Source organism: Dermacentor silvarum, chromosome 2 (assembly GCF_013339745.2).
Source record: "Dermacentor silvarum isolate Dsil-2018 chromosome 2, BIME_Dsil_1.4, whole genome shotgun sequence".
Lineage (NCBI taxonomy): Eukaryota > Metazoa > Arthropoda > Arachnida > Ixodida > Ixodidae > Dermacentor > Dermacentor silvarum.
Window position 1 is genome coordinate 190,083,172 of NC_051155.1, and position 11,799 is coordinate 190,094,970.

Below are 11,799 nucleotides of genomic sequence, written 5' to 3' on the forward strand. Positions count from 1 at the left end.
GTCTTGGTGCTCTCATGGTCGTTTCGTTAACGAAAATTGGCATAGTATGACAAGAGTATATGACGAACATAAATGATAGGTCAGGACAGAATATCATGACATGTGTGTCATGTAGGTCATGAAACAGCTTCCTACGACTTGGTGCTCTCATGGCCGTTTCGTTAACTTGGTTGGTACCAAAATTGGCATAGTATGACAACAGTGCATGACGAACATAAATGATAGGTCATGACATGACACGCATTCATGACATTTCAGGATCTACATGTCACGCATGTCATGTAGGTCATGAAACAGCCGCCTAAAGTGACAATGACCCAGCGAAAAAACATTTACACTCAAAAGCCACTGAAAAGGGTTCGGACGTGGGTACTAAGTGAAGGAAACACTAAAGGATGGTGTAGAAGCCATAGTCATGAGCATGACTCAGCAAAAACATTAACACTCACAAACCACTTCATTGGGTTCTGACGTGGGTATAAGTGAAGAAAACACTCAAGGATGATGGTAGAAGCCATAGTCATGATCATGACTCAGCAAAAATGACAATGACTCAGCAAGAAAATTAACACTCACAAACCACTTAAATGGGTTCTGACGTGGGTACTAAGTGAAGGAAACACTAAAGGATGATGGCAGAAGTCATAGTCATGAACATGACTCATCAAAAATGAAAATGACTCGGCAAAAAAGAGATTAACACTCAAAAACCACGGAAATGAGTTATGATGTTGGTACTAAGTGAATGAAACACTAAAGGATGATGGTAGAAGTCATATTCATGAGCCTGACTCAGCAAAAATTAAAATGACTTAGCGAGAAAACATGAACACTCAAAAACCACTGAAATGGGTTCGGACGTGGATACTAAGTGAAGGATAAAGGCTGATGGTCGAAGTCACAGTCATGAGCACCACTAATCGCCTTAAAGGGACACTAAAGAGAAACAGGAAGTTCAGCTGGAATAAAAGAGGGACCTTCAGGAATGCATGCCGTTTTTGTTGGGTGCAAAAATATGAGTTATTAGCGGAGAAATTCGTAAACAAAGACCAAATATCTCTTCCTCATTTCTCTCACCCTAGATTTGGCGCTGAAGCAGTGTCGTCACAGATTGCATTGCTCTCAGCGAATCAGAATGCGCCATGATACGTCACCGCTTGCGTAAACGGCCGAGGCGCTGGGCTGGATGCACCATGGCTGCATGCATGGTCGCTGCGTTTGCGTTCGCCGCGATGGATACCGTAGCTGCCGCTGAACCTTGCAACGAAGAGCTCGCCAGGAAAGCAGGACTGCATTTCAGCGATATTCAGTGAAACGGAGCGCGAAATGATCCTCTGTGCTCGAGCGGTAGGTGTTTCCGCGTGCGATGGCGGTGAGCCGCCGGCCGCGCCGGCGGAATGCAGAGCTTCGTTTTCGTCGATGGGAGGCGAAGCGTCCGGTCCGCCAGGCGACGGTGTGTTCCCGACAGAACAAGCGTAGAAAGTTGTGCACGTACTCGGTATGGTTATTTCGTGGCTTTATTTAATGACATTCAGCACTCACCGAGCCGCCAGTTTGCTGCTGCAGCCCCACCGGTAGGAGGTTTGATGAAGGCGCATTGAGGGAACAGCTGCTCGAGAAAGGACTGGCCTCTGGGGCACGCCAAGATACTTTCCGAGGGCAAGATTATACACATAATCCTAGGGCGAGAAATGCAGAGAGCACACCATCGGTTTCTCTGGCTCTTTTGCCGTTTTATCATCGGCAGAGCACTGAGCCATTGCGAACGCCGGGGAGCCGGGGCTCTCCGAGCGACGCCACATGAAAGGACACAATCGAGTCAACACTGCCGCTGCCCCTGATCAAGCGCCTTGGGCCATTTATACAGCCCTCAACACTACACACACGAGGCATTTTCTGGCTGTTTCCCGCGAAGTCAACGTTTTTCGAGCCACGCAACACGCAACCAAACACCGTAGAGCGGAACAGGCGCGCGCGACAATGCATTGACCAAAAACGAAACTACGAAACTATCACGACCGCATGTTTCGCCATGCCATTTTTTCGTATTTATTTAATTTTGTGCTAAAATTGTACTTCCTCGCTTGAAACGGTTAAAAATTTGGAAAATGCTGTTTATGTACGTTTAAGGTGTATTTCATTTTGCATTTTATTAACAGCGATAAATCGCTCTCGACCATAAGGTCGCTTAAGGTCTCTTAGGCCTAGCTAAAGGGACTCCTGAGGAACTCATGACATGAGTGTCATGACATGCGTGTCATGTAAGTCATGAAACAGCCGCCTACGTCTTGGTGCTCTCATGGTCGTTTCGTTAACTTGGTAGGCTCCCCGCACACTGCTTCGCATAACATCGATTCCCACAGGGCGTAGGATCTGTAGGCTTTATTTATTTATTTATTTATTTATTTATTTATTTATTTATTTATTTATTTATTTATTTATTTATTTATTTATTTATTTATTTATTTATTACACACTACAGTCCATACAGGGCTATTGCCGTAAAGGGAGCTCCCGTTGTAGCCAAACATTTTCCATGACGTCTGGAAAGAAACAAGCGACAGCGAAGGAGTAGAAAAAGAAGAAGAATCAATAAAGTTACTCTGCAGCCCAAAAAATAGCGAAGGAGACGATTATGTAAACGATGTTTGCACTGTCCGGAAAGATGATTATAACCCCTTTCTACCCGCCCTTTCCTGTGTCTACGTGGAGATACACACCAAATGAAAACGTGTTAAGTAATAGAATTCGTTTCCCTTCTTGCTGCCTTGTTTTCTCCCGCACGGTATGTGCCCTTCCGCATATTCTGTGTCAATATCTTGTTTTCCTCAAGCGCCCGCACCACGTGCTCCCCGTTTTCCGTACAAAATGTGTCTATTCAAGACGCCCCGCCCCGTACTCTTCACAAATGACGCCGTACTCGGAGGAATGCGGAGTTGCGTAGTGGTAAAAGAACTGTACGGGTAGGAACAGGCTGAGCGGAAAAGTTTCAAGCCGCCAAGACACGAACGCACGCGCGCCAGCCGGTTTTCCTTCTCTCCTCCGCGCCAATTTCCATTCGCGCACGCGCACAAATTTCGCGAGAAGGCTTTCATTGTTTACGAACGAGGCTTATTGCCGGCTACGCGCTAACTCGGCAAACGAATGTCAAAAGAATTACAAAAAGAAAAAAAGAGGAACGGAAATGTCACGGGTGTTTTTTTTTTTTTTTTTTTTCGAAAGAGGGAAGAGTGCTCGTGGCTTCTGAGTCACCGCAGTTATTGATTAATTACAACGGTTTTAACGGCGCTCGAAAAACTACGCCGCTAAAGAAACAACCGATAGACAGCCAAGGACTTCGACGGAAAGTGATCCCGTCTTCTCTGTTTGCGATCTGGGCCATTTATATGTAGTACAATCTCGGGCAAAGGACAACCTTGTTCCTTTAATTTTTTTGGTCATTTCCACCCCCTAAACATGTTTGTTATTATGCACATGACACAATGAACGTGTACGCATTCAACCAATGCAGCCAAATTGTGGGCGGTACAGCACGCAAAATAAGATGTGCAAAGAAGGACTATAGAAGAGTACTGCGCATTTACATTGTTTTACACATGGTGTTTCCTCTCATGATTACTTTGTGTACCTTTTATTTATAACGTCCCTTACTCTATGCCTCACTTGGGCTCTGTAAGGTACTTATAAATAAATAAATAAATAAATAAATAAATAAATAAATAAATAAATAAATAAATAAATAAATAAATAAATAAATAAATAAATAAATAAATAAATAAATAAGGCTATAGGGTGGAAATCATATTGCCCGAACCAGTGAAATATAATAACCAAAAGGAAATGAATGCTGACTCATGGGATATTCGCACCAAATTTAGCGGTAACCATTTCGCTCATTTTCGATGGCAGTAGAGTTCCTATTGTATCGGTATAACTCCTATCCAATAATATAATTATGTTTTTTTTTTTTTTTTTTTTTTTCACCGTGGAAGCTCTGTGGACATATACCGATCTACTGCTGGACCTCTGCTGAAGTCGACGCTAGCGGCCGCGTTCTAGTATAGACAGGAATTAACGCTCGAGTGGTGAGATTTCGGCGCACGATAAAGAAAAATAATAATCCTCGGAAGACAGCGTCTCTCGCACTCCCGGTGAAAGAACATAAATACTAATAGCTGATCCCCGATTCCTCTACGGAGTAAAGCTTTAATGCGATTAGCATTATTTGGGAACATTACCCACTTTCCGATTTGCCCGCTTGCGTTTAACCTCTTTCACCCAGTTACCCAAGTTACCTACTAACTTGGGCCACTAGGTGTGTGCTGGCTGCTGTCTTGCCGAGCAGACATGACCCAGTGGGTCATGTGATCACTGGGTCAACGCTCGAATAGACAACATTCGGCACTGCATGCATATGTGATCTTCGTATGTGCCAATTCTTGGCCAAATCCCGCAGAACGGATGCACCAAGGAGACAACCAGGGGTACGTAGCCTTAAATATGTTAAGGTGATAGCGCCTCATCCTCAGCAGACACCTCCGCGTTGAGCACGGCCGCGTGATGGAGAGCCATTGCAACGCAGTTGCAGCCAGGATAGTGGGGGCTGCTAAGCCGTTTCAATTGGTGTGCAGTGGTTACAAGATATACTGCGTCGTGGTATCATTCGATATTGTGGTTGGTAGCGAGATTGCCACTTCGTGTGCCTGCTGATGTCCCCGTAAGGTTTCGTGATTCACGGATGGCGTGGGGATATATTAATCATCATAATAACCATCATATCATAAAACAAATCATCACCAATTACACAAACGTCACAAGAAAGATTGCTAATCACCATTAACATCACCAATTATCTGCTGATGTCCCCGTAAGGTTTCGTGATTCACGGATGGCATGGGGATATAAATCATAATAACCATCATATCATAAAAGCGATCATCACCAATTACACAAACGTCGGAAGAAATATTGCTAATCGCCATTAACATCGCCAAGAAAGGAAGAGAGCAAGCGAGAGAGGAAAGGCAGGGAGGTTAACCAGAAGTCAGTTTCCGGTTTGCTACCCTACACTGGGGTGGGGGATAAAGGGGTTGGAGAGAGTGCAAAGAGAGAGAGAGAGAGAGAGCGAAAAAAAAAACAGAAAAAAAAACACAGGCATTGGTTACAAAGGAGGCGTTCCAGTCACAGACGTTCACACAGGCCAGTGGACTTCAGGAACCGCAGGAGCGCTTGCACGGCCTTCTGACGCGATGTTGAGTCGCGTCGATGTTGCAGAATTGTTTCTTCCGAAAACGGCTGGTCATCCAACTGGTTCAGCACGACGGAGAGCGATTGTCTCTGCACACTGTATTGTGGGCACTCACAAAGAACATGACGAATCGTTTCCGCGTCTCCACAATTGTCACATGCTGCACTGTCGGCCATCCCTATGCGGAACGCGTAGGCATTGGTGAACGCGACGCCCAACCATAGCCTACACAGAAGGGTCGCATCTCTTCGGGGAAGTCTTGTTGGAAGTCTAAGGCTTAAGGTTGGATCCAAGGTGTATAATCGGGCGTGCATAAAATGTGGTTTATTCCAGTCTGATGAAGTGCATTGGCGTGCAAGCAGGCGGAGCATCCTTGCAGCATCTGTCCTAGACAGCGGGATCGATAGGCGGTTGTCTTGTTCATGAGCTAAACGAGCAGCTTGATCGGCACGTTCATTGCCAATAATTCCACAGTGACTTGGCAGCCACTGAAAGATTATTTCGTGTCCTTTTTCAGTCAGGTGATGTATGGCCTCTGTGATTTCGAAAACCAGCTGTTCCTGTGGACCGCGCCGTAAGGCTGACAGTAAACTCTGCAGTGCCGTCTTCGAGTCGCAGAAAACGGACCATTTGTGTGCTGGTTCATCATTAATAAAATGTAGTGCGACTCGAAGCGCTGCCAGTTCTGCTGCCGTTGACGTTGTCAAGTGAGATGTTTTCATCTTGATAGTGGTGGCTTTTTCTGGGATAACGACAGCGGCGGTAGAGCTGTTCTGCAAGACGGAACCGTCGGTGTATATGTGGGTGTAATTCCGGTACTTTTCATATAATAGGAGTAAGGTAAGCTGTTTAAGAGCCGGCGATGACATATCTGCTTTTTTCCGGACGCCAGGTACTGTCAGGATGATCGTTGGCTGAATGAGGCACCAAGGAGGAGTGGAAGGTCTCGCGGCAGGTGTGAAGCAAGATGGTATAGCCTCACGATGTGCGGATATCATTCGGCAGAACGAGGCGTGTGGTCTCTCCGCAGGTAGAGAGGCTAGATGGTGGCAAGGAGTCCGTGCAAGGTGCCTTACGTGCATTCGTATTGCTTCAACTGCGATGTGGGTCTTTATGAGGTGGTCTCTGGCGATTGCAATAGTTGCCGCCGTTGACGCACTTCGAGGAAGACCTAGACAAATCCGCAGCGCCTGGGCCTGCACACTTTGTATGGTACGTAGGCTTGTTGTACTTGCGTTAGTCAATGCTGGCAAGCTGTACCGCAAGAAGCCAAGAAAAAGTACTCTATATAATCGAAGCATAGCGCTTGTCGACATTCCCCAGGTCTTTCCAGCGAAGAATTTCAAAAGGTGACAGACGCCTGTCAACCGTTTTTTCATGTACAATACATGGGGGCTCCATGAAACGTCTCTGTCAATAATGACACCCAGGAATTTATATGACCGTACAAATGGTATCATCTGACCATTGATTAACACACTGTAATGCGTCATAGGCTTACGCGTAAATGCCACAAGTGCACATTTGTCAGATGAAATCTCCAGGCCTTGATTTCGGAGATAGTGTGCAGTCTGAGTGGCAGCTTTTTGGAGCCTGGCACGCAGCTGTAGGCGTGTCACTCCGGACGCCCAAACGCATATGTCGTCCGCGTACATTGATAATTTAACTGTGTTTGGAAGGTGATGAAGGAGACCAATCAGCGTAAGGTTAAACAACGTAGGGCTCAGTACGCCACCTTGGGGGACGCCACAGTAGGTGTAATGCAAAGAAGTGCGGCCGTCCTCGGTGCTCACAAAGAAAGATCGCATAGAGAGATAGCTATGAATCCATCGGAACATCCGGCCACCGAGGCCTATCTCTTCGAGAGCGGCGAGGATGGATTCATGTGTAACGTTGTCGTACGCACCTCTGACGTCGAGGAACAAAGAAGCGCACAGACGTTTACACCCTTTTTGGTGCTGAACATAGGTAACCAGGTCGACGACATTATCAATCGACGAGCGGCCGCGTCGGAATCCTGCCATGGCATCTGGGTAGACGTTGTGGTATTCCAAGTACCACTCCAAGCGTCCGAGGATCATCCGCTCCATCACTTTTCCCACGCAGCTCGCCAATGCAATCGGGCGATACGAAGAAAGTTCCAACGGAGACTTTCCAGCCTTCAGTAGCGGAACTATGCGACTAGTCTTCCAGCTTGTGGGAAGTGTGCCAGCTCGCCAGGATTCATTATAGATTTCAAGAAGAACACTCCTCGCCCGCTCACCGAGATGACACAGAGCTCTGTAAGAAATTCCGTCAGGTCCGGGTGACGACGTGTGTCTGCACAAAGCTAGCGCCGCCTTGAGTTCATGGATTGAAAATGGAAGATCCATGCGGGGGTCACGTGGTGCCGGGAAGCTGATGAAACGTGATAAGTTGTTGGAAGCTGTGTGCTGCCCGGATAATCTGGCACAGAAGTCTTCTGCGACCTCAATATCTGGTCGTTGTTGGAAGAGGGCCAGAGCCTTGAATGGAGACTGTTGTACGGGTGGCGTCCTGAGCCCTCGCACCGTCCTCCATAAGTGCGATAGGGGCTTGCGAGGGTCCAACGATTCACAGAAAGCAGTCCAGCGTTGTGACTCTAGCTTATCTAACCGGCGCTGGATCTTCTTTTGTAGGCGTCTAGCGGTCCGTAGATCGTCCATTGACTTCGTGCGTCGGTATCTACGTTCGGCACGTCGCCGTATAGCCAATTATCTCCAAATAATCTCCAACAATCTCCAACAACAATTATCTCCAAATAATCTCCAAATTATCTCCAACATCGCCAATTATCTCCAAATAGGATGGGAGGTCGCGGGATCGAATCCCGGCCCCGGCGGCCGCATTTCGATGGAGGCGAAATGCAAAAACGCCCGTGTGCTTGCGTTGTAGTGCACGTTAAAGAACCCCAGGTGGTCGAAATTATTCCGGAGCCCTCCACTACGGCGTGCCTCATAATCAGAACTGGTTTTGGCACGTAAAACCCCAGAAAGAAGAAGAAGAAATAAGGATGGATGTGCTGCCAATTTCTTTCTTCCTTCCTTCACCTCCCCCCTCTTCCACTTCTTTTTTTTTTTTTTCTAACAGGGAAACAAATGCCATTTCAGAGTGGACGCCGGCCGGCAACATTTCGACGCCTTTCTGAGCCTGTCGTAATTCCCACTGCCGCCAAGTCTCGCATATCAAGCAATATAACTTACGTTCGTGCTCAAATGCCGACAGAACGTGCGCCTTCCACTAAAGTTAATTTGCCATTTTGATAGTGAGCTTAGGGATCATGTCGAACTGGACTTTTCTGCACCCTTCAATGTCAAGTTAGCATTCATAACCTGCGAGAGAAATTCGACATTCCCGCGGAATATTCACTGCACATAGTCGAAATTTGCACAATCCGCTGTCACACTGCGGAATAAGCATTAAAGAAGAAGAAGAAGTAGAAGGAGTCTGTCAACGGAAGGGAAACTCAATTCTTAAAACGACAGCTTCACTGATTCGCGTTAACTTTGGTCGTCTCGTACTCTCAAAAGAACATAAATACGAAAATAGAGATAACGGACTAGAATGCATTCGTCGCTTCCCTGGTTATGTGAGTGTCGGTGTGGTCGCAGTTGATTGGTTTTTAGCCACAAGCGTTTACTGCGTAGCCGCTTTACTGCGGTCGAAAAAGTGCAGCCAGAGCGAGAACGCGGCTGAAGCGTACTACAAACGCGGCCTAGATAGCGCCGCGACGCCGGCTTCGCCATCGCGATCGTTGCTATACGCCCCCTTTCAGAGCGAGCGTGTTTCGTCTAGCGACCGGCAGACGGCGAACTACGTCCAACTCGGCGGCGTGCGTCACACACGCAGCAGAGGGAGCAGTCGGCGAAGCTGCTTTCAAAGCCGGCGTCGAGGGAGCCGGCAGTCAACGAATCGTGTAGCCGGTGAGCGGCGAGTGTGAGCAGTTGAGGGCTCGGTGCAGTTTTGTCTCGTTCCTGTGTCTGTAGCCGCCGGCGTCGCCACCATGGCCGTCAACGAGGCTGAGAAGATTCAGGTGAACGAAATGGTGAACGACTTCATGCGTTACCAGCTAAACCGGCGCGGTCTCCAGTGGAATACGTGCCCGCCATTGCCGCGACCTTCCAAAGTGGCTCTCGTACTGCGGACGCTGGGGGATGAATTCATCACCAAATACCGCGAGGAGTTCACTCAGATGTGTGGCCGACTCGACATGACTCCCTCCGTAGCCCAGACAGCGTACATGGACGTCCTGAACGAGCTCTTCAGCGAAGGGATTACGTGGGCACGCATCGTGGGTGCCTTCGCATTCAGTGTAGAGCTGTCGGCGCTCTGCGTCGAGAAGAACTGGTCGGAGCTGGTGGACAGCATCGCATCCTGGTTGTCTTCGTACGTCTGTACGAGGCTTCTTCCCTGGATAAGGGACCACCAAGGATGGGTGAGTACGCTTTGGGGACCAGACGCTCCCGTTTTGTCCGGTAGACGCGAGCCGGCATTTTCAAATCCTCGCCCTGATGCCGCCGGCTGTTCGTGAGCCACCGCAGTTAATACTAGTCTATTATAAATATGTAATTTGCGTCAGACAATACCGCTAATCCTCCGCTGCTGCACTCGCATCAGTGCGAGTCCCCCTTCGCTCAAGTAATGAAATTCGTTGGCGTTCAACCAGAAGTGTGCCACAAGATGGCTGCTCGCAGTGCAGTCAACTGATTAGCCCACAAATTTTTAGTGCTTCTCGCGACTAACTTCATTGTTTTCCACGTAGTGAGCACTGTGAACCTATAGAGTCTCGAATGAATTTCGCACTCCATTTTGTTGGCGCTGAAGTCCCCGAAACTTGCCGCTTTGTCAAAGTGGCTTATATAAAGCCGTCTGTCATTTCAGCGGCGCTATGACCTACTAAGGTATCCTCAATTCTACGTTGTGCGCAGCCCTATATCAAAAAGCATCGGTGTTACATCTCTGCTGTTTACTAGTTTCTCTAGCAGAGTTATTTCCACGATTGTGCGTGGGGGCATCTGAGCACGTCGCGAGCCTTGCGCACTGTACGGCGGCCACGTTGCTCACAAAGAACCGTACCGCGCAGCGTGAATGTAACCACGCTAATTTATGTCTGCACCCATGGCAGTGCTGTCGAAAAAGAACATTCGTCGCCTGTACGTTTCCGCTACAACATACTCTTTGTAGTTTGCCATCTAGTCCGCGGTTCAGGCCGGTGTTCAGTGCTTGCGGTGAGCGGATATGTGACTGTTTGCTGTAGCTATATAAGAGTCTGCACGAGTTGTACTAGCGCCGGCATTAGCAGCGTATTCTGGCGATAGTAGTGGCGAGCGGTTGCACCCATGTGTGCGCGCACTCTTCGGACGACTCACAGGGGCACCAACGTGCCCAGCAGTCAATGGGAGTGTCGCCTCTGAGCCACTTCCGGCTCCCGAGTTCTTATCGCAACCCCAGGCAGTGCCCCACTCCATCCCTCCGGCGTTTTCTCCAGGAGCCTATCTAGCGGATGCCGGCTGCTGCTTCTCGTCCTCTTGGCACAGCTCTGCCAGCGTTCCGTTTTTCCTCTACGTTCTCGGGGAAGTTATTCATGACCCTGGTATTTGCAGAAGCAGCAGTTATGTCGACTGTACTATAGGCTATGAGTGACAGTGAATACCTGTCGGGTTTTTGTTACTTGGTGCCTGTGCGCTTGCTCGCTGCGTTGGTCGGCACCAGCTGGCCTGCGATTTTCTGCCTTCTTGGCGCCCAACCGACGCTCACGACCTCGGAGCGGGACCGTTTCTCGGGTAATACGTGCGTCGCACGCCGTCTTGCCCTACTACGCAGCGAGCGGCCTGGTTTTTTCCAGAGCTTCGCGAGACCGAGGTCGCCCGGCCGGCCAGCGCCGAAATGGTTCTCGTTGCGGCGGGCGCTTCTTGGAACGGGCAAGCAATGTCTCGTCGTCGCCGCTCGTGATGCGCTAACCCAATTAACCGGCCCGTTCGATTAGACGAGCGGGCCTGCGCTTGATTGCCAGGCGCTTTGTCGAAGAGCGCCTGTTCACGACGGCAGCAGTCTTGCTTGAGTTTCAGAAACGGCCGGGAAATCGCCTATCCGAATACCGTGTCAGCAACGCGTTGCCGACCGCAGCTGTTCGAGCGAGCGCCCTCGTAGCGAGGCGAGTCGCTTGCTTGATAATAGGCGACGCGCCGCACTTTTTTTCCTCGCACTGTTTATCGCAGCCAATCTTCTTGCTCCCTTATCACCGCTGTACATTTATGTGGTGGTGGTGTTTTGCGAGATAAAGCGTTGTTTATCCATCTCCCCGGTGCTTATCTGTCGGGCTTGTTTCACGTTCGACGTCATCGCGCAAAACAATTGCTTCCTGCGCTTTCAGAGATAATCTTGGGACAGTATTTTCATCAAAAGTGTCAGATGTTCCCGCGCCTTTGGATGTTATTATTAGCTGCCCGTATGCAAATCGGCAGGCCGTTTTCGAGCGCTTACTCTCCTTGTGTTCGGACTGATCGAAGCTCGCATGTGAATGTAACTATGTG

The 11,799-nt window shown here is 48.7% G+C and overlaps 1 protein-coding gene and 1 long non-coding RNA gene across 3 annotated transcripts in view; both read left to right on the forward strand.

The window, feature by feature from the left end:
• Window positions 1–9,093: 9,093 nt before the first annotated feature.
• LOC119442335 (apoptosis regulator Bcl-2) overlaps window positions 9,094–11,799 on the forward strand; it is an 88,801-nt gene continuing 86,095 nt past the window's right edge. The window contains exon 1 of the mRNA XM_037707177.2: window positions 9,094–9,701. Within this exon, the coding sequence (XP_037563105.1) occupies window positions 9,270–9,701 (432 nt within the window). The 5' untranslated portion in view covers window positions 9,094–9,269. The remainder of the gene's footprint in view (window positions 9,702–11,799) is intronic.
• The window catches only part of LOC125943253 (uncharacterized), a 47,074-nt gene continuing 44,983 nt past the window's right edge, over window positions 9,709–11,799 (forward strand). For both annotated transcript variants that reach the window (XR_007465695.1, XR_007465696.1), the window contains exon 1: window positions 9,709–11,782. This is a non-coding gene — a long non-coding RNA (uncharacterized LOC125943253). The remainder of the gene's footprint in view (window positions 11,783–11,799) is intronic.